Source organism: Hemitrygon akajei, chromosome 8 (genome assembly GCF_048418815.1).
Source record: "Hemitrygon akajei chromosome 8, sHemAka1.3, whole genome shotgun sequence".
Classification (NCBI taxonomy): domain Eukaryota; kingdom Metazoa; phylum Chordata; class Chondrichthyes; order Myliobatiformes; family Dasyatidae; genus Hemitrygon; species Hemitrygon akajei.
In genome coordinates this window covers 178,874,823-178,897,384 of record NC_133131.1, presented here as the reverse complement: position 1 = coordinate 178,897,384, position 22,562 = coordinate 178,874,823, and the positions used below count along the sequence as shown (strand labels likewise).

The 22,562-nt window shown below is 45.2% G+C and overlaps 1 protein-coding gene across 1 annotated transcript in view; it reads right to left on the bottom strand.

Moving 5' to 3' along the window:
- Positions 1–193: 193 nt before the first annotated feature.
- LOC140732552 (uncharacterized) overlaps positions 194–22,562 on the bottom strand; it is a 99,933-nt gene continuing 77,564 nt past the window's right edge. Inside the window, exons 5-8 of the mRNA XM_073055321.1 lie at positions 20,413–20,480; positions 18,880–19,180; positions 5,300–5,472; positions 194–626 (exon numbers count right to left, since the gene is read on the bottom strand). Coding sequence (XP_072911422.1) covers positions 5,313–5,472; positions 18,880–19,180; positions 20,413–20,480 — 529 coding nt within the window. The 3' untranslated portion in view covers positions 194–626; positions 5,300–5,312. The remainder of the gene's footprint in view (positions 627–5,299; positions 5,473–18,879; positions 19,181–20,412; positions 20,481–22,562) is intronic.

Here is a 22,562-nt window from a genome sequence, read left to right as displayed (position 1 = left end):
TAGTACACAAGGAAAGATGGACTCAAGACAGGGAGGGTTTGCAGAAGCCGTTTCTCTGATTTAATTTGACAGAATTGCCATAGAGTGTGATTAACACATACGATCAGAGTGAGGGAAGACCAGCGCAGGCAGCGGACGGTGAACTGGACGACGGACATCGTGATGCAACATCAATAACTCTTGGAGACGTGAGGCGAGATATAGGCTTTTATTGGCTGGAAGAAAGAACAAGCAGCAATTGACCACCATACTACATCCTGGAGACTGAGGGCAGGGCTGTGTCTCCAATCGCCTTTATACCGGGGTCCGTGGGAGGAGCCACAGGAGCAGTCAGCGGGGGGGGGGGGGGGGCCTGTCCAGACAGGTATATGTAGTTCACCACACATCGGCCCCTCACAAAGGCTTCGAAGTTGCCCTCCTGCCGGTTGGTTCTCTGGTGACATGCTTTCTATACACACACCACCACCAGCTGTTGTTCTTCATTCCAGGCTGAGCTACAAAATAGGGAGAGAGAGGCTTGCTGTGAAAAGTGCTGCTTGAAGCTTTAGTTGGGCCCACATCGTTCGGGACATGGAGCTGGATCCATCTCTATCTGGGTCCCTTGCAGAAGCCGGAAGCGTCGGATTCTAGAATGAGAAGCACAGTTAATAGCGGACTTTCTCGAGTAACATAGGGAGACGGCTGTGACTACAACCTGGGGGCCATGACGGAAAACAGTGGTTGGTCAGGTCAGACCCAACCCGATTGCTGTAAAGAAGGGGCGTCCTGCTTTGTCAGGACAAATTAGCCATTAGACATTCTCGGAAATGTCTCATCCAGGTTTAAAATATCTAATACTGGGGGGTTTTCCTTGAAGGTGAAAGGCGGTGGGGATTTGAGGGGTACGACTTTTATTCAGAGAGTTGCAGAATGCGCTTCCTGTATGGTGGTGGAGTCGAATACATCAGAAGCTTTTAAGATACATTTGGGTAGGACAATGGATGTAATGGAGATGAGGGTATATGGACATGGTGTAGGTAGGAGGGATTCGTGTTTGGGTACTTTCGATTTTCCGTTTAGCTGGTTTGGAAAAATATTGTCGGCCGAACGGCCTGTTCCGGTGTTGGACTCTTCTCTGTTCGATACTATGATGACATTTCATTAGGAAGTTCGTTCCAAATTATTTGGAGCCTTTATAATTACTGCATTTGCACCGCGGCTGGCTTGGTTATAAGAGAGAGGGCGATAGTGAAGAGTTGCCGTTATGGTCTAAAGCCGGTGGTCAGTTTGTTCAATATATTAACAATTTAGACCCGAATGTGGAGATATTATTAATAATTTCTCCGACATGATATTGACGAATGAAATTATTGACATTATAGGCAGTCAGGCCACAGGACGATATTGATCACTTGGGCAGAACAAAGGCAGGTGAAAGTAATCCTGAAAAATTTACAAGGCTCAAATTTCAAAGTACATTTATTGTCAAAGTATGTATTCTTTATCCAACGTTAAGATTCGTTTCCTTATAGGCAACCACGAAACAAAGAACCCCAATAGAGTTCATTAAAAGCAAAGGATTATCATCAAACACCTAATGGGGGGAGGGAGGGAGGGATGGAGAGGGAGAGGGAGAGAGAGAGAGAGAGACTGTGCAAACATTAAAACAAGCAAACGGCATTCAGAACTGAAGATCACAATTTGAGATCCAGAAGTCCACTATTTGTAAGCCACAACCCCAGTCCAGCACAGGGATGGGCAAACCCCGCGAAGTAGCCTATTCCTCGTCTCCGATCTCGACAGCCTATAATTTCAATCTAGCCCGGTGCTTAAATCGTCCAGACCTTGGTAGACTGTTCGCTCTCGGTCTTAGGCTCGGGATCTACTGCCTTGATTCGGCCAGAATCCGATCCTTGCAATTCGGCTGTGCTCTTAAAGCGATGAAACCTCGAATCTATCCTCGACTCGGTTCCGCCCCATCCACTTGCTCAGGGGACTCCGGCCCAGACATGCTGCAACCGTCCCGCCCCTCCGAGACCCCAGCTCACACAGTAAAAATGCCAGATTGTACAGCTCAATTCCGACAGAGAAGCCACAGACGTCTGCTTGTTGCCATCGGTTACCAGAAAAAAAAACTGAGTAACAAAGTATTTAGTTGCTTTCTTTGTTTTATTGGCCATCAACACGTTGTCGCTGACCGAAAGAAGCTGCTGAGGGTTGTAAATCTTGTCAGCTCCATCTTGGGACTAGCCTACAAAGTACCCAGGACATCTTTAGGGAGCGGTGTCTCAGAAAGGCAGCGTCCATTATTACGGACCTCCAGCACCCAGGGCATGCCCTTTTCTCTCTGTTACCATCAGGGAGGAGGTACAGAAGCCTGAAGACACACACTCAGCGATTCAGGAACAGCTTCTTCCCCTCTACCATCCGATTCCTAAATGGGCATTGAAGCTTTAGACACTACCTCATTATTTTAATAAACAGTATTTCTGTTTTTGCACATTTTTAATAATCTATTCAAAATATGTAATTGATTTACTTGTTTATTTATTATGTTTTATTATTTTTTTATCTCTCTCTGCTAGATTATGTATTGCATTGAACTGCTGCTGCTAAATTAATAAATTTCATGTCACATGCCGTGATAATAAACCCGATTCTGATTCCGATTCACCAGCACCATCACATATTGGGGGAAAAAAAACTTAGGATCCTGGAAGTACTGAAAAAAAGTGGATCATTGTGAAAGCATCCATAACGGTGGCAGGTAGGCAGATGAATCGATATAGGATAAACACACACAAAACGCTGGAGGAACTCAGCAGGCCAGGCAGCATCTATGGAAAAAAGTACAGTCGATGGTTCAGGCTGAAACCCTTCGGCAGGACTGGAGAAAAAGCCTGCTCCCTTCACTTCCTCCCTCACTACCATTCGGGGCCCTAAGCATTCCTTCCAGGTGAAGTGACACTTCACCTGCAAGTCTGTTGTGGTCATTTACCATGCTCGGTGCTCCCGGTGTGGCCTCCTGTATATCGCTGAGACTCGACGTAGATTGGGAGACCGCTTGGATGAGGATCTATGCTTTGTCTGCTGGAAAAAGTGGGATCTCCCAGTACCCACTTTCCACTTTCCATTCCAATTCCTATATGCCATCCATGGCCTCCTCTACTGTCGTGATGAGGCCACGCTTAGGTTGGAGGAACAACACCTTATATTCCGTTTGTATAGCCACCAACCTGATGGCATGAACGTCGATTTCTCAAAATTCCAGTAATGCTCCCCACCTCACCATTTTCCATCCCCATTTCCCTCACTCCTTGCCCGCCCATCGTCTCCCTCTGGTGTCGCTTCCCCTTCTTCCCTTTCTTCCATGGCTTTCTGTCTCTTGCACCAATCAACTTCCCAGCTCATTCCTCCTTCACCTATCACTCGGTGATTCTCTCTCCCCTCCCTCCACCCTTTAAATATACTCCTCAGCTTTCTTTTCTCGCCAGTCCTGCTGAAGGGTATCAGTAACGTCCTGAAACATCAACTGTGCTTTTTTTCCCCATAGATGCTACCTGACCTGCTGAGTTCCTCCAGTATTTTGTGTGTGGTGGTCGGATTTCCAGCATCTGCAGATTTTCTCGTTTTTGGCTATAGGATATCGGTCTTCAGTAGCTATGGCACAAATATGGTGTCTTGCTACAACTTTATAAGACATTGATTAGATCAGAGCTATAGTACTATGTGTAATTCTGATCAGCATGTTACAGGAAGCATCTCATTGCACGAGACATCGAATACGATATTCATCAAAATTTTACCTGATACAAAGGGGATTCATCAGAAGGCTTCAGTTATGAGAAGGGACTAGATTTGTTGTCTATGTGCATCAGGGGCCAGAGGCTCCAGCATCAAGTATACAGATTCCTCTATTGTGAAAAAAAATGTTTCCTCAGGTCAGAGGGTGAAAGCACATAGGCAAAAGGCAAGTAGTCACACTGGGGCGATGGGCAGGTAGACACCGAGGCTATGGGCAGGTAGTCACTCCAGGGACTCAGGAGACAGATAAGTGGGTAACAGTCAGGAGAGGGAAGTGTCACGGTCCGGTCCGGTCCGTGGACTCCGGACTCCGGACTCCGGGTCCTCCAACTGTCCCTTGTTTTGGCTTGGACTCAAGCATTTGCACCTGATGCTCATCTTGTTGACTGGGAATATAAGTGGCTCGGGGGTTGAGTGTGGGTGGGGGGTTGTCCCGTCAGTCTTCGCTTCTATACGTTCTGATTAAGACAATATCCTGGTGAAGTTTGTCTACACCCTCTGCCAGCCTCCACGTGCTTCCTGCAATGGTGAGACTTGATTGCTGTCACGACTTTCAATGTGCCTCAGTCATTTTTTGTATACTCAGCACCCTTACTGATGAAGTACATGCCGTATTTACCGCCCTCTCCACTTGAGTTGGCAATTTCAGGGATCTGTGGGTTTGAACCGTAAGATCCATCTGTACATTAATGCTCCTCAGAACTCAGGCTTTTACTCCCTACCTTTCCTTTCCTGATGAAGCGTCTCTGCATGAAGCGTCGATTGTATATTCCTCTCCATAGATACTGCCTGGCTTGCTGAGTTAATCTTGCATTTTGTTACTGATGCTCGCGATTCCCAGCATCTGCAGATATTCTTGTGTTTATTATTTCCTGCCATTTGTTGTATATTTTCATCCTACATTAGAGCACCCAAAGCGCAAAACTGAACACGACTTTGGATTGAATTCCATCTGTTATTTTACTGTCCATGTCTCTGACTGCTCTACTGCATGTCCTGCTGTATGATTTGACAAGTTTATTCCCTATCCACAACACCGCAAATTATGTGAGTTATCTACAAACTTACTAATCGGTTGACGTATATTTTTATCCAGTAATTTTAACATATCAAAAGCAAGACAGACCTCAGTAGTGATCCCTGCAGGAATGCCACTGGTCACACATCTCCAGTCAGAATCACATCACTCCACCACTATTCAGTCATCTGAGGCCTTGCCGCTTTGAACCGAATCTAGCAATATCTATGTATATGGTTCACCTTAATCTTCTGGATCAGTTTACCATGAGGACCTTATAAATAGCCTTAGCAAAGCCCATCTTGACAACATACACTGCCGTACCCTCATCAGTCATCATCGTCGTCTCCTCACAACACCTCAGATTGAAGTGCCATTAGTGCAGGGAGGGGAAAGGGAGAGAGTTTATGGAATGGTAGAATGAAGTAAAGTGAAGATATAAAGGGAGTGGAGCGGTTGCCGTGCAGGAGGGTAAAGGCAGTGGTAGATCGTACTCACATCAGAAGTTACATCAATGTGGATCGTGGGCTCCGAATGCCTCCACCTCGCACAGCGTGAGATAAGACCTACACCTCGGCAGAAAGATGTTCAAATACCGACCGTGGACACCAGCGGGCTCGCAGTAAAAGTTGGCAGTCTGTCCTGCCGGAATGTAGTTGATCTTTGCACAGCTGAGAGAGAGATAAAGAGGAAAAAGACTGCATGATGACTGATGAGCTAGAGACTGCAGGAGTTCTGGAATGACAGAAGACCAGTAACAGCATAAACGGCGTCCTTAACTCACATAACACCTTGAGAAATTTGGTGGGACTGGACTATCCATCTCCCAGTATCCTCCCAATGCTAGTCCTATTCCATCGCCCTGTCGCTCCTGAATGCCGCAAAGTAGTCCTTGGCCAACATATCTGGGGGACATCGTACACATTTACACTCATCTCATTTAGCAGCTTTAGGCACGTAACATTCGGTTGGGAGAAGAGCGCAGGCGCAGTAGCTTGTCACTGCGCAAGGCCGCTGAGAAGGCTCTGGGACCAAAAGGGAGACATTATCTTGCAGATCGGTCGTAGAAGGAGCTTGAGTCATAGTATTAGGGCTTTGTCTCGTCTGGTCTTCGGTGTGGATGGGCCTAGGCGAGGCAAGGGTGTAAGTTACTTTCATATCTCCTTTCTCCTCCGATGTAAGAATAATAGGTATAACTTCATGGCCAGTTTTCTGCTCTGGGTGTCAGATGTGGGATATCCGGGCGACTTCCAGCCTCCCTGATGGCTACCACCCACGCCGACTCAGTAGACAATCCCTCCAAGACTTCCTCCTTTTCTGCAGCTGTGACATTATCCCTGAAGAGCAATGCCATGCCCCCACCTCGTTTGCCCCTCTCCCCTTCCTTTTAGCAACATCTAAGGTGTGGCACACTCAGCAGCCATTTCTGCCAAGTCTCTGCAATGGCCACAATGTCATAGTTCCACGTATTAATCCACGCACTAACTTCATCCAACTTGTTTATGATATTCCTTGCATTAAAATAGATACATCTCAAACCAAAAGGCTGGGTGTATCACAGTTCTATCATCTGCCTATCCTTCCTCACAAACTCCCTACAAGCTGTCTCCAGCTGTGCATCAACCACTCCATCCTCCGCCCCTTCACTTCGGTTCCCACCCACTACAGATCTAGTTTAAACCTTGCCTAATAGCATTAGGAAATCACCCTGCCAGGCTATTGGTCCCCGTCGGATTCAAGCCCAACCCATCCTTTTTGTACCAACCAGAAGAGGACTCAATGATCCCGAAATCTGAAACGCTGCTCCCTGCTTCAGTCCTTGAGCCATGCATTTATTGGCCACTTCATTCTATTCCTGGACTCACTGTCGCGTGGCACAGTCAGCAATCCTGACTTTATTACCCCCGAGGTCCTGCTTCTCAGCTTTCTTCCTAACTCACTGTATTCTTTTATCAGGTCCACCTCCTTTTATCAGCCTATGTCATTGGTACCAATCTGGTGCCAAGCCTCCCATTTCAGAATATCGTGGAGGCGTTCAGAAATATCACTAACCCTGGCACATGGGAGGCAGACTACCATCTGTGTATCCTTTTTGAGACAACAGAGTCGCCTATCTATCCTCCTAACTACAGCGTCCTCTGCTACCGCTGCTATCCTCTTCCGTTCCCTACCCTTCTAAATAACTGGGCCAGACTCAATGCCAGACATTAAACGAAGGCAACAGCCCACTTGCACGACAAGATGCAGTGTTGACCTTACAATCTATATCCCCTTAACCCTTGCTTACTCAAGAGCTACTTAATGAATACTTTTGCTTCATTATTCGCCAGGGAAAAGGACCTTGGCAATTGTGGGAATGACTTCCAGCACACTGAAATGCTTGAGCATGGAGACATTAAGAAAGAGGATGCCCTGGAGCTTTTGAAAAGCATTGTTAAGTAAGTTTCCGGGACGGGACGAATATATCACTGAATATACGAGGAAGGAGATTATGGAGCCTCTTGCAATTATCTATGCTTCATCAATAGGGACGTGAAAGGTACCAAGGATTGGAGAGTTGCAAATGTTGTTCCCCTGTTCAAGAAAGGGAGTAGAGATAACCCAGAAACCTATAGACCAGTGAGTCTTACTTCAGTGGTGGGCAGGGTTTTGAAGAAAATCCTGAGAGGCAGGATTTATGAGCATCTGGAGTGACATAATCTGATTACGAGTAGTCAGCATGGCTTTCTCAAGGGAGGGTTGTGCCTTATGAGCCTGATTGAATTCTCTGATTATATAACAAAACACATTGATGAAGGTAGAGCAGTGTATGTATTGTATATGGATTTCAGTAAGGTATTTGATAAGAGTAAAGAGGCATGGGATCTAAGGAGACCTTGCTTTGTGGATTGAGAATTGGCTTGTCCACAGAAGGCAAAGGGTGGTTGTGACTGATTCGTATTGTGCATGGAAGTCAGTGACCAGTGGTGTTCCGCAGGGATCTGTTCTGGGACCCCTCCTCTTTTTGACTTTTATAAATGATCTGGATGAGGAAGTGGAAGGGAAGGTTAGTAAATACAGGACATATAGACAATGTGAAGCAAGGGTTAAAGGGATATAGATTGTAAGGTCAACACTGCATCTTGTCGTGCAAGTGGGCTGTTGCCTTCGTTTAATGTGGGCAGAGTGTCAACTTCCCATAATTCATCAGGCAATGTGCTCCATATTCTAGTACACTCCGGAAAAAATAAATTCCTGCTCAGATCCCCTAAATCTCCCCCACCGTATCGATGCCCTTCATAATTTGTGTCTCTTTGCCATCTGTGACCAGCGAATACTGTGTTCCAGCGAAAATAAACCTAACCTCCTCATGATAGAAACGTTCCATTCAGAATATTTTTGAAATCGCACTGAAATGTGGTGACCAGAATTGTATATGATATTAAACTATGGTGCAGCCTATATGTTCTATGCCCAATGTCTCAGCAACTGCAGAGTTTGGGGTATTTGCTTCAAGCACAGACAGAGGAGTTGTGTATCAATAATGAGAGAACATAGCTTTCATGTGAAAGATGAGAAATGTAATAGGAAACCGAGGGGTAGCCCTTTCCACTCTAAGAGTATGCAGTAGAAAGAGCTGAGAGATGAAGTGGTTAATAGAAAGATAGAAACATAGAAAATAGGTGCAGGAGTAGGCCATTTGGCCCTTCGAGCCTGCACCGCCATTAAGTATGATCATGGCTGATCATCCAACTAAGAACCCTGTACCTGCTTTCTCTCCATACCCCCTGATCCCTTTAGCCACAAGGGCCATATCTAACTCCCTTTTAAATATAGCCGATGAACTGGCCTCAACTGTTTCCTGTGGCAGAGAATTCCACAGATTCACCACTCTCTGTGTGAAGAAGTTTCTCCTCATCTCGGTCCTAAAAGCCTTCCGCTTTATCCTTAAACTGTGACCCCTCGTTCTGGACTTCCCCAACATTGGAAACAATCTTCCTGCATCTAGCCTGTCCAATCCCTTTAGAATTTTATACGTTTCAATAAGATTCCCCCCCCCCAATCTTCTAAATTCCAGCGGGTATATGCCCAGTCGATCCAGTCTTTCTTCATATGAAAGTCCTGCCATCCCAGAAATCAATCTGGTGAACCTTCTCTGTACTCCCTCTATGGCAAGAATGTCTTTCCTCAGATTAGGGGACCAAAACTGCACACAATATTCTAGGCATGGTCTCACCAAGGCCTTGTACAACTGCAGTAGAACCTCCCTGCTCCTGTACTCAAATCCTTTTGCTATGAATGCCAACATACCATTTGCCTTTTTCACCTCCTGCTGTACCTGTATGCCCACCTTCAATGACTGGTGTACAATAACACCCAGGTCTCGTTGCACTTCCCCTTTTCCTAATCGGCCACCATTCAGATAATAATCTGTTTTCCTGTTCTTGCCACCAAAGTGGATAACCTCACATTTATCCACATTAAATTGCATCTGCCATGAATTTGCCCACTCACCTAACCTATCCAAGTCACCCTGCATCCTCTTAGCATCCTCCTCACAGCTAACACCTCCGCCCAGCTTCCTGTCATCCGCAAACTTGGAGATGCTGCATTTAATGCCTTTGTCTAAATCATTAATATATATTGTAAACAACTGGGGTTCCAGCACTGAGCCTTGCGGTACCCCACTAGTCACTGCCTGCCATTCTGAAAAGGTCCCGTTTATTCCCACTCTTTGCTTCCTGTCTGCCAACTAATTCTCTATCCACATCAATACCATACCCCCAATACCGTGTGCTTTAAGTTTGCACACTAATCTCCTGTGTGGGACCTTGTCAAAAGCCTTTAGAAAATCCACTGGTTCTCCCCTATCCACTCTACTAGTTACATCCTCAAAAAATTCTATAAGATTCGTCAGACATGATTTTTCCTTTCACAAATCCATGCTGGCTGTGTCCGATGATTTCACCTCTTTCCAAATGTGCTGTTATCACATCTTTGATAACCGACTCTAGCATTTTCCCCACCACCGATGTCAGGCTAACTGGTCTATAATTCCCCGGTTTCTCTCTCCCTCCTTTTTTAAAAAGTGGGGTTACATTAGCCACCCTCCAATCCTCAGGAATTAATCCAGAATCTAAAGAGTTTTGAAAAATTATCACTAATGCATCAATTATTTCTTGGGCTACTTCCTTAAGCACTCTGGGATGCAGACCATCTGGCCCTGGGGATTTATCTGCCTTTAATCCCTTCAATTTACCTAGCACCACTTCCCTACTAACATGTATTTCCCTCAGTTCCTCCATCTCACTAGACCTTCGGTCCCTTACTATTTCCAGAAAATTATTTATGTCCTCCTTGGTGAAGACAGAACCGAAGTAGTTATTCAATTGGTCTGCCATGTCCTTGTTCCCCATGATCAGTTCACCTGTTTCTGACTGTAAGGAACCTACATTTGTCTTAACCAATCTTTTTCTTTTCACATATCTATAAAAGCTTTTACAGTCAGTTTTTATGTTCCCTGCCAGCTTTCTCTCATAATCTTTTTTTCCCTTTCCTAATTAAGCCCTTGGTCCTCCTCTGCTGGACTCTGAATTTCTCCCAGTCCTCAGGTGTGCCACCTTTTCTGGCTAATTTGTATGTTTCTTCTTTGGACTGGATACTATCCCTAATTTCCCTTGTCAGCCACGGGTGCACTACCTTCCCTGGTTTATTCTTTTGCCAGACTGGGATGAACAATTGTTGTAGTTCATCCATGCAATCTTTAAATGCTTGCCATTGCATATCCACTGTCAACCCTTTAAGTATCATTTGCCAGTCTATCTTAGCTAATTCATGTCTCATACCTTCAAAGTTACCTTCTTTACGTTCAGAACCTTTGTTTCTGAATTAACTATGTCACTCTCCATCTTAATGAAGAATTCCACCATATTATGGTCACTCTTACCCAAGGGGCCTCGCATGACAAGATTGCTAACTAACCCTTCCTCATTGCTCAATACCCAATCTAGAATGGCCTGCTCTCTAGTTGGTTCCTCAACATGTTGGTTCAGAAAACCATCCCGCATACATTCCAAGAAATCCTCTTCCTCAGCACCCTTACCAATTTGGTTCACCCAATCTATATGTAGATTGAAGTCACCCATTATAACTACTGTTCCTTTATTGCACGCATTTCTAATTTCCTGTTTAATGCCATCCCCAACCTCACTACTACTGTTAGGTGGCCTGTACACAACTCCCACCAGCATTTACTGCCCCTTAGTGTTATGCAGCTCTACCCATATCGATTCCACATCCTCCAGGCTAATGTCCCTCCTTTCTATTGCGTCAATCTCCTCTCTAACCAGCAAGACTACCCCACCTCCTTTTCTTTCCTGTCTATCCCTTCTGAATATTGAATATCCCTGGATGTTGAGCTCCCATCCTTGGTCACCCTGGAGCCATGTCTCTGTGATCCCAACTATATCATATTCATTAATAACTATCTGCACATTCAATTCATCCACCTTGTTACGAATGCTCCTCTCATTGACACACAAAGCCTTCAGGCTTGTTTTTACAACTCTCTTAGCCCTTATACAATTATGTTGAAAAGTGGCCCTTTTTGATTTTTGCCCTGGATTTGCCTGCCTGCCACTTTCACTTTTCACCTTACTACTTTTTGCTTCTACCCTCATTTTACACCCCTCTGTCTCTCTGCACTTGTTCCCATCCCCCTGCCACATTAGTTTAAATCCTCTTGAACAGTAGGACTTCCTTGACTTATTTCTATTTTCCTCTTCCTTGACCCTAACTTCCTGGTTTCCTTCCCCTTGCCAACTCAGTTTAAACCCTCCCTAACAGCTATATTAAACAATCCCACCAGGATATTAGTACCCTTTGAGTTCAGGTGTAACCCATCGTTTCTGTATAAGTCATGCCTTCCCCAAAATAGACCCCAGTGATCGAAGAATTTGAAGCCCTGCCCCCTGCACCAGTTACTTAGCCACACATTCATCTGCTTAATTCTGCTATTCTTACAATCATTAACGTGTGGCTCAGGCAATAATCCTGAGATTATTACTCTGGAGGTCCGGCCTTTTAACTTTCTTCCTAGCTCCCAGTACTCTTCCTTCAGGACCTCCTCTCTTTTTCTGTCTATGTCATTGGTAGCAACATGTACCAAGACTTCCGGTTTCTCGCCCTCTCTTCTCAGAATACTCTGGACCCGATCCGAGATATCCCGCACCCTGGCACCAGGGAGACAACACACCATCCGGGTATCCTTGTCCGGCTCGCAGAATCTCTTGTCTGTTCCCCTCACGATGGAATCCCCTATAACGACGGCATTTCTCCTTGCTCTCTTGATCACGGCACTGGGCAAAGTGCCAGAGTCCCGTTCGTTGTGGTCTTCCTCTGTCTGGTCAACCTCTCCAAAAGTATCTAGAACTATATATCGATTTCTGAGGGGAACTGTCATGGATGTGCTGTCAACTATTTCTCTATAGGTACTATCGATCACCTCCTCACTTTCTCTAATAAGCTGAAGGTCATCAAGTTGTTGCTCCAGATCCCTCTCACGATCCCTAAGGAGCTTCATCTCATTGCATCTGGAGCAGATGTAATCCTGGGGGAGGCTGGGAGTCTCCCAAGGTCCCCACATCTGGCACTCCAGGCACAACACTAATCCTAAATGCATACCTCTAATGCTACTGTTAGCTCTAAATAGATAAACCTGTAACCTACCACTTAACTGTAAGACTCAACCGTTGCAGGAAGCCTCTTCCCGTTTCCGCCTAAGCCCGTTGAGCCAAAGCCCTATCACTTTGCACCCTCTCACTCTGCTGCCCGCTGGATATGGCGGTGTTCTTTTTAAATCTTCCCCGCTCTGAGGTCATGCGCCTGCGCAGTCGTGCCTCTTTTATCCCAAGTAGTTTGAAAAAAAAAATCTGAACTTTTTCCCAAAAAACCGGCGATTTACTCCTCTGCCTGCTTGCTGTGATTCAGAAGACATGTACATTAAGGCATGTACATTAACAAAATTGAAAACGTACGTGGAGAGTTACATGGACAAGAAAGGTTTAGAGTAATGTAGGCCAAATGCGGCTCATTTAGATCCGAGTTTTGGTGGGCGTAGAGCATTTGGGCGGAAGAGTTTGTTTCCATGCCAGATGCTTCACTGACTCATGGGGTTGCGTTAGGACCAAAATGCTAACTCAGTGAAAACGATCAGCATGAAAATCAATCTGGTTGCTGTTTTTGGAGCTTTGCCCAGCAACTAATCGGGAGATCAGAAGCTTGAGAGGAGGGATTTCACTCAGGGTCGCTGACCGCGTATAAAACGCAGGAACTCGCGACCGCTATATTTTAGTTTTCATCAGCCACCAATCGGGAGATAAGCTTGAGCGGAGCGTATTTCAGGTTCATTCACCGACTATAAATGACAGTAACTCGCGGCAATGTTTTTATTTTGGTGGAGCTTCGAAAAGCGACCAGTCGGCGTTTGGGATTGATTAAGATCATAAGACTATAAGATATAGGAGCAGAAGTAGGCCATTTGGCCCATCGAGTCTGCTCCACCATTCAATCATGGGTTCATCCACTTCATTCCCACTCCACTGCTTTCACCAGATACCTTTTGATGCCCTGGATAATCAAGAAACTATCTAACTTTGCCTTAAATACACCCAATGAGTTAGCCTCCACAGCTGCTCGTGGCAACAAATTCCACAGATTTACCACCCTCTGACTAAAGTAATTTCTCTGCATCTCAGTTCTAAAAGGATGTCCTTCAATTCTGAAGTCGTGCTCTCTTCTCCGAGAGTCCCCCATCATGGGAAATAACTTTGCTATATTGAATCTGTTCAGGCCTTTTAACATTCGGAATGTTTCTACGAGATCCCCCCTCATTCTCCTGAACTCCAGGGAATACATCCCAAGAGCTGCCAGGCTTTCCTCACATGGTGAGCCTTTCAATCCTGGAATCATTCTCAAGAATTTTCTCTGAACCCTCTCCAATGTCAGTCTATCCTTTCTAAAATAAGGAGCCTAAAACTTCACACACTACTCCAAGTGTAGTCTCACGAGTACCTTATAGAGCCTCAGCATCACATCCCTGTTCTTATATTCTATACCTCTAGAAATGAATACCAACATTGCATTTGCCTTCTTCACAACCGATTCCGCCTGCAAGTTAACCTTTAGTGTATCCTGCACAAGGACTCCCAAGTTTCCATCTCTGCATTTAGAATTCTCCCTCCATCTAAATGATACTCTGCCCATTTATTTCTTCCACCAAGGTGCATGACCGTACACAATTCAACATTGTATTTCGTTTGCCACTTCTTTGCCCATTCCCCTAAAGTATATAAGTCTCTCTGCATGTTTTCTGTTCCCTCAACACTACCCGCTCCTCCACCTATCTTTGTATCATCTGCTAACTTAGCCACAATTCCCTTAATACTGTAGTCCAAATCAGTGACATACATTGTAAAAAGTACCGTTCCCAACACCCACCCCTGTGAAACTCCACTGGTAACCGGCAGCCTGCCAGAATAGGATCCCTTTATTCCCACTCTGTTTTCTGCCGAGCAGCCAATGCTCCTATGCTTGTAACCTTCTTGTAATTCCATGGACTTTTATCTTGCTAAGCAGCATTTTGTATGGCACCTTGTCAAAGTCTTTCTGAAAATCTCAGTACACCATGTCTACTGTATCTCCTTTATCTACCCTGCTTGAAATTTCCTCAAAGAATTGCAGTAGGTTTGTCAGGCAGGATCTTCCTTTCAAAAAACCATGCTGGCTTTGGCCTATCTTGTCATGCACTTCCAAGTACACCGTAATCTCATCCCTAGCAATCGATTCCAACAACTTCCCAACCACTGAAGTCAGACTAACAGGCCTGTAGTTTCCTTTCTGCTGCCTCCCAACCTTCTGAAGTAGCGGAGTAACATGAATAAGAACAAATGAAAGGAAGACAGGGCCAAATGGAGCTGCTATCGTCAGAATGGACAGAGATAGAGTGGAGATCTTGTGGCTTTAATTCTTCATACTTCAGCGAGGAGAGACTTGTGTGAGAAAAGGCAAAAATGAAAAGCTGCAGGTAGAATATTCCTTCCCTGCTTCATTATGTTTGATCAGTTGGAACACTAGAGATGCTAGGCAGGTTAGTGGAATATTCCTCTTGTGGGTTGTGAGAGTTAGGAAGACCTCCAGTGTCCGTGGCGACCACAACTGCGAGGAGTGCATGCAGCTGCAGATTTTTACAAATTACGCTAAGAAATTGGACCTGAAACTAGGTGAACTGCGGATCATTCGGAAGGCTGAACGATAGAACATAGAACATAGAATGTTGTCTCATTTTTACTATGTACTGTACCAGCAGTTATGGTTGAAATGACAATAAAAGTGACTCGACTTGAATTGATATAGAAAGGTAGTAACACCCAGGGTGCAGGAGGCATGAAATTGGGTGACAGTCAGGAAGAGGAGAGGGCTTAAGGGGCCAGTGATGAGTATCCCTGTGGCCATAACCCTTGTGGAGATCCAATTCACTGGATACTGTTGGGAGTACTGTTCCTAGCAGAGGAAAGTCACAGCAGTCAGGTCTTTGGCATTGACTCTGGCTCTGTGACCCAGAAGAGATGGTGGTGAAGAAGCCAGCTGTGGAGATACAGGGCTCGTTTGTTAGGGGAAGGGAAAGGATGTTCTGTGAGGGAGAACAACATTCTCTGATGGTATGTGCCTCACGTGCGCCAGGGTCTGGGACATTTCCGATCGAATCTTCGGCATTCTAAAGTAGGAGGATGAACTGCCATAGGTTGTGGTCCATGTAGGCACTAATGACCTGACAAAGACGAGTGGCGAGGATCTGCACAGGGAATTCCGGAAGTTAAGTGCTAAGGTAAAGGGCTCGATCTCCAGGATTGTGATTTCAGGATTGATAACAGTGCCACGTACTTATGAGGCCAGAAGTAGGAAGATTATACAGTTGAACATGTGATTAAAGGGTTGGTGTCGGAGAGACGGCATAAGAGTTATAGATCATTGGGCTTTATTCAGTCAAGGTAGGATCCCTACAAAAGAGACAGCTTGCACCTTAACTGGAGGAGACTGAAATCCTAGTGGGAAGGTTTGCAAATGCTGCACGATGGGGCTTAAACTAGAGTTGCAGAGGAATGGGCACCGGAGTGCCAGAAAAGTTAGTGGAGCCATATTTTGGTTAGACCTCAGACAAAGTCAGGAATCAAAAGATTGAGCATGGTGCCACTATTGTCCTGTGCTGTGGAAATTTCAATGCAATAAGGATCGTAAGTCAGGCGGGTGAGCTCAGGGCATGGGTCAACAGCTGGAATTATGTCATTGTACTCATTAGTGAGAGTTGGTTGCAGGAGGGACAGGATTGGCAGCAGAATATTCCAGCGTTTCGTTGTTTTAAACGTGACAGAGTGAGAGGGATAAAAGGAGGAGGGGTGGCGATATCAGTCAGGGAAAATAATAGGGCAGTGCTCCGTCAGGACAGACTGGAGAATGCATCTATTTTGGCGTTATGTGTGGAGTTGAGAAATATGAAAGGTATGACCACCTTAATGGAGCTATATTACAGACCACCAACAGTCTTAGGGATTTAGAGTAATTCAGGAGGTTAAAGGAAGGCAAAATGTTGCTCTAGCAGACAAAGTGAAGAGGAATCCTGAGGGAAACTACAGATATGTTAAACACAAAAGGATTTAACGGGACGAAACTAGTCCAAAAGAAGTTGAATGGTGTTCCCTGTGTGGAGCCAAAACAGATGGGGGAGATCTTAAATGTTATTTTAAATCTTCATGTACTCAATAGACAGACAGAGAATCTATAGAATTGAGACAAAAAGGCATCTATTTCATGGACCCAGTAACGATTACAAAGGAGGAGGTGTTTGCTATCCTGAATCATATCAGGGTAGATAAATTTCCAGAGCCCAACACTGGGTTCCCCTGACCCTACGGCAAGCTAGTGCAGAAATTTCCGACGCCCCTGAAGATATATATAAATCATCCTTTCCGACAGGAGAGATACTAGGGGATTGGAGGATAGCCAAGCTTCTTCCACTGTTTAACAAACGGCTCTTAACGTACATAAGGAAATTATAGACAGATGAATCTGACATCATTTGAGGATGATTAAATGGACATTGAACCCTTGAACACTACCTCACTTTTCTACTATATATTATTTCTGTTTTTCATGATCTTTAATCTATTCAATACTAGAACTGATTTACTTATTCTTTGGCATTATTCTATGCGATCTATGATGTCACCAATCTTTGTATCATCTACACACTTACTAACCACCGATCTATATTTTTCATTCAGTTCATTTATATACATCACAAACAGCAAAAATCCCAATATAAATCCCTGCAAAACATCTAATCAGAGACCTCCAGCAAGAATAAGTCATTTCGACCACCACACTCCCTGTTCTATGGGCAAGTCAGTTCTGAATCCAATCAGTCCATTCATCATGGTCCTCATGCATCTTAATATTCTCGATGAGCCTCCCATAAGTTTGCTTGTCAAGCGCCTTTCCAAAATGCATGCAGGCAACATCCACAGCTCCATCTTCATCAATCACCCTTCACACTTCCTCAAAATACTAAATCAAGTTAGTAAGACTCGACTAGGCCCGCATAATCCCATGCTAGCTCTCCCAAATTAGACCATGGTTTTTCAAATGCTCATAAATCCTGCCCCTAAGAATTCTTTCAACTGGCACCTCTATCACTGACGTGAGACTCACCCATCTATAGTTTCCAGGATTATCCCTGGTTCCCTTCTTGAATAATGGAATTCGAAGGGAATTGAGATGTTTTCAATAGTTGGGAGGCTAATGCCAATGATGGAGCTGACCGAGTTTGCAACCATCATCAGGTTTTTTTTCCAATCCTGTGCAGAGATTCCTCCCCCTCCCCGCAATCCCGTATGATGATGCAACCAATATCAAGGTAAATGCCCACATGCGAAGGATTTTCTTGAAATAGATTCAGAAACTTACGTTTCTGAATGCTGTTGTTCCTTCTGAACCAGTACTGCCCCAGACACCCGCTACAACGTTTAACACCAAAATATGGATTTCGCATTGGCTAAAATATTGATCCTCCTTCCCCCGCCCCAATCTTCCTTGTGATTGCTGGTCTTCAGATTTCTCGCTGATCTACACTGAACTCCACTATTATATTTATTTTTTATATCGATTCGGCACCGTCATACCTTGATTCCGTTGGCTAGTCTCTGTGGACTTTCATAGGCTATAGTCTAAAAGTACAGGTACCATTATGTCATTGCTCTTCTCCCAAATAAGGTAAGAATATAGCGGGATACAAAGAAACACACAACAAAATGCTGAAGGAACTCAGCGGGCCAGGCAGCATCCATGGAAAAGAGTAAACAGTTCATGTTTTGGGCAACTACCCCTTATCAGGGTCCTTTTCCATAGATGCTGCCTAACCTGCTGAGGTCCTTTATGAATCTTGCTTTGGATTTCCAGCATCTGTAGATGTTCTCGTGTTTGTGACAGATATATATCATTTGCTGATATGGGCAGAACAATAGTAGATGATGTTTAACCAGACCTTGGGAGATCAAATTAAAAGGATACTTTTAAGAGCAAGAGAGATCAGTGTTGATGAGCAGAGGGATCTTGGGGTCTAAATTCATTCCTACCTGAAAGTGGCTACACAAATGGTTAGGGTGGTTAAGAAAGCTTATGGCATGCTTGCCTTTGTTAGTCGACGCATTGAGTTCAAAACTCAGGAAATTATGACGCAGCTTTTTCAATCAGGCTGCATCCAAAATATTGCATAGAGTTTTCAACTGCCACTTTATCTGCCCACTTCCATCAACTTGCACCGAGACCATAGCCCTCCATGCCTCTGCTATCCATGTACTTCGCTTAAACGTTGAGATTGTGTTCGCATACACTACTTGTACTGGTAGCTCATTCCACACTCTCGCGAAGAAGTTTCCCCTCATGTTCCCCTTAAACTTTTCACCTTTCACCCTTAACTCATGTAGTCCCACCCAACCTCTATACTCCTCATAATTTTGTATAGTGGATGTGGATGAGGGACTCACAGGGTATTGTTGTTTCCATTGTTCTCCAGTGAGTCGCCAATCCGGATCTCGGCTCCATTCAGCCTGTTGTGTCTCCTGTTTAGGTTTGTGATGCTAACCACGTAGATGCGATAGTGTCTCTGCAGATCCACACGCCACCAGGGATTGCACTGTCTGTTGGTGCAGCTGCACGACGAATGACTGAATTCACTGTCGTGATTCCCATCAATGGCGTTGCTTGCGCTTCCATATTTGCCGTAGGTAGTTGACTGCGTCGCCCTGACTCCAAAGATCACGTTCTCCGGGGCGGAATCATGATCGTCTATGTTAAAATAGAACAGTTGAGGGCAGTTAGGTGTCCGTCCATCTACATATGTTACCCTCCCGTCTGCAGAAACTTGCCATAGAGCATTGGCCAATTGGCAGGAGGCAAAAATGGGAATAAAATGAGGCTTTTCTGGTTGACTGCCAATGACCCCGTGGTGTTCCGCAGGTGTTGGTGTTTGGGAGCAGTTGCTTTCTCCATATGCGTCAATAATTTTATGACGGAATTGATGTCCTCGTGACCAAAGTTGCAGCCAACACAAAGATAGGTGAAAGCGCATGTAATGTTTAGGAAGCAGAACGCTGCAGAGGAACTTGGGCAGAATGGGCAAAGTAGTGGTGGATAGAATACAGTGTCGGGATGTATATGGTCATGCACTTTGCTCTTTATTTTATAAATAGGCGGAAGTTTCAAAATTCCATATATGCAGAGACATGTGAGTCAACGTACAGTTTTCCTAAAGGTTAACTTGCACGTTCAGTCAGTGGTGAGGAAGGCAAGAGTCATGTTGACATTGATTTGGAAAGGACGCTATTGGCCTGTAGGCGCTGCAACTTAAAGAATACGGAGGGATTTGCATTGAAACATTTCAAATGTTGAAAGGCCGAGACAGAGTGCACATGGAGAGGAGGTTTCCAATGGTGGGTGAGTCTCGGTCCAAAGGGCGCAGCCTTAGAATAGAAGGACGTCCAATTAGAATGGAGATGGGGAGAAATTTCTTTAGCCAGAGGGTCACGAATGATTGGAATTCATTGCCATGGGGGAATGTGAAGGCCAGGTAACTGGCTGTATTTAAGGCAGATGTTGATCTGTTTTTCATTAGTCAGAGCATGAAAGGTTATGGGGAGAAGATGGGAGAATGGGGTTGCGAGGGAAAATGAATAGGCCGTGATGAAATGGCGGAGCAGACTCGATGGGCTGAATGGCCTAATTCTGTTCCAATCTCATGGCCTTATCCATGGGTCTTTCCCCCGTATTATCCTTTGACCACATTTGACTCCTCCTTTGGCAATTCCACTCGCACAACATAGAGACAAATAGAAACAGATTTTATTGCCTCTCTCACCCTTTTCTCGTTCTTTCTCTCTCCACTGCTCCTCCACCACTCCCCCACTCCTGCCTCTCCAGTATCTCTTTCCTTATCCCCTCTCGCCGCCCCTCTCTCTCTCTCCAACCCCTCCCCCCGCCACTCTCCCTTCTTTCTCAAAAACAGACACAAAAGATCTTACCGTGTGACCTAGAGAAGTTCACTGTTACACAGAGAGAACCGAGCAACAGGATTAAACGTGACTTCATCCTGCAGAAATGACAGAAAGAGCAGACATGATTCACACTGTAAAGAGTCCGTGTTATAGAGTACAAGCCTTTTGCCCTAACTCTTCAATGCTGACCAAAGTGTCTGCTTGAAAAGGACCCATTTGACAGCATTCCACCCATACTCCTCTAAACCATCCTTATCCCTGCACCACCTCAGATGTCTAATTTTAGGTGCCTGAACCACTTCCTCTAGTGACTCGTTCCATACAGCCACCACATTCTAGGTGAAAATATTGTCACGAAGGTCCTATTTCATTCGTTTCCCCTCTCAAGGTAAATCAATTCCCCCTCACCCTTTGGTTTTAGTCTTCCCTTCCCTGGAAGGACCATGTACCTTATCTACTCCTGTCACAACTTCATAAAATTTTATAAAGTCATCCTTGTTCTGATCCGAGCTTTGTAATTTTCCTCCCGCATGTTTGTCACCTCTCTTTAACCTTCTCTGCTGAAAGTAGAGCTTATCCCAGTTTCCCAGCCCCCTTCATTGCAGGCTTACGCTCTTGGCCCTTGATGGTAAGCCTCCCAGCTCCAGCTGCTGTTGGGAATGACCCTACACCAAATAGAACACGTTTACTGCAAAGATAATTAGCCCGGATTGCTCAGACTAGATTCCCGGAGAGAAAAGGAAAAGTCGCTCACCTTCCGCAGGTATCCGCGGGATCTGCGGGACCCTCCTTTCATCCAAGTTTATATTGAGGCTGCCAGAATGGGGATTTGGCCAGCTGGTCAAGTATTATACATGGCACGCTTTCTATTGGCTGAAAGTGGAATGCAATTTTTCAGTCTTGGGCAATGGGACATTGACCAACGTGCAAATGGAAGGAGGGGAAGTGCACTGTTCGGCAGCCGTTATCCAAGGCGAGGGAAAAAGGAACGTTAATTTGCAAAGGGGAAGTGTGGAGAGGGTGGGAGCTCAAGGGGGTAAGTGTACAGTCTCCTCACACTCTCGGAATCCAGTGGAAGCCAGAGCTTTGGAGCCCAGACCCAAGTATCGTCAGGAATCCTCTCCATCAGAGTCCCATGTGAAAGCTAAGACCGAGCAGTAGCGTCTCCTCTGAGGCAGAATTTGTGACGGAAAATGACGATAACTTATAGATAGACTGTTGGGTTAATCATTGCCTGTACAGAGTCACAGAGGTATACGGCATGGAAACCCACCCATCGGCGAAGGCCTCCCTACCCACTGATTTGTGCACTTCGGATGTTCCATTTGCCTACATTTGTTCCACTAAACTGATTTTATGCATGTGCCTGTCCAGAAAGGGTGCACGAAACATTAGAAACAAAGAAACCCTATTGTACAATACAGGCCCTTTGGCCCACAATGCTATGCCAAACATGTCCTGACTTTAGAAATTACAGAGGGTTACCCATAGCCCTCTATGTTTCTGAGCTCCATGTTCCTGTCCAGTAGTCTCATAAAAGACCCTATCGTATCCGCCTCCACCATCACCGACGGCCCGTTCCACGCACTTACCACTCGCTGCGTAAAAAAAACTTACCCCTGACATCTCCGTACCTGCTTCCAAGCACCATAAAACTGTGCCCTCTCATGCTAGCTATTCCAGCCCTGGGAAAAAGCCTCTGACTATCCACACGATCAATGCCTCTCATCATCTTATACACCTCTATCAGGTCACCTCTCATCCTCCATCGCTCCAAGGAGAAAAGGCCAAGATCATTCAACCTACTCTCATAAGGCATGCTCCCCAATCCAGGCAATATCCTTGTAAATCTCCTGTGCACTTTTTCTATGGTTTCCACATCCATCCTATAGTGAGGCGACCAGAACCGAGCACAGTACTCCAAGTGGGGTTGGAGGAGGGCCCTATATAGCTGCAACATTACCTCTTGGCTCTTAAACTCAATCCCATGATTGATGAAGGCCAATATACCGTATGCTTTCATAACCACAGAGTCAACCTGCGCAGCAGTTTTGAGTGTCCTATGGACTCGGACCCCAAGATCCCTCTGATCCTCCACACTGCCAAGAGTCTTATCATTAATACTACATTCTGCCAGCATTTTTGACCTACCAAAATAAACCACCTCACACTTATCT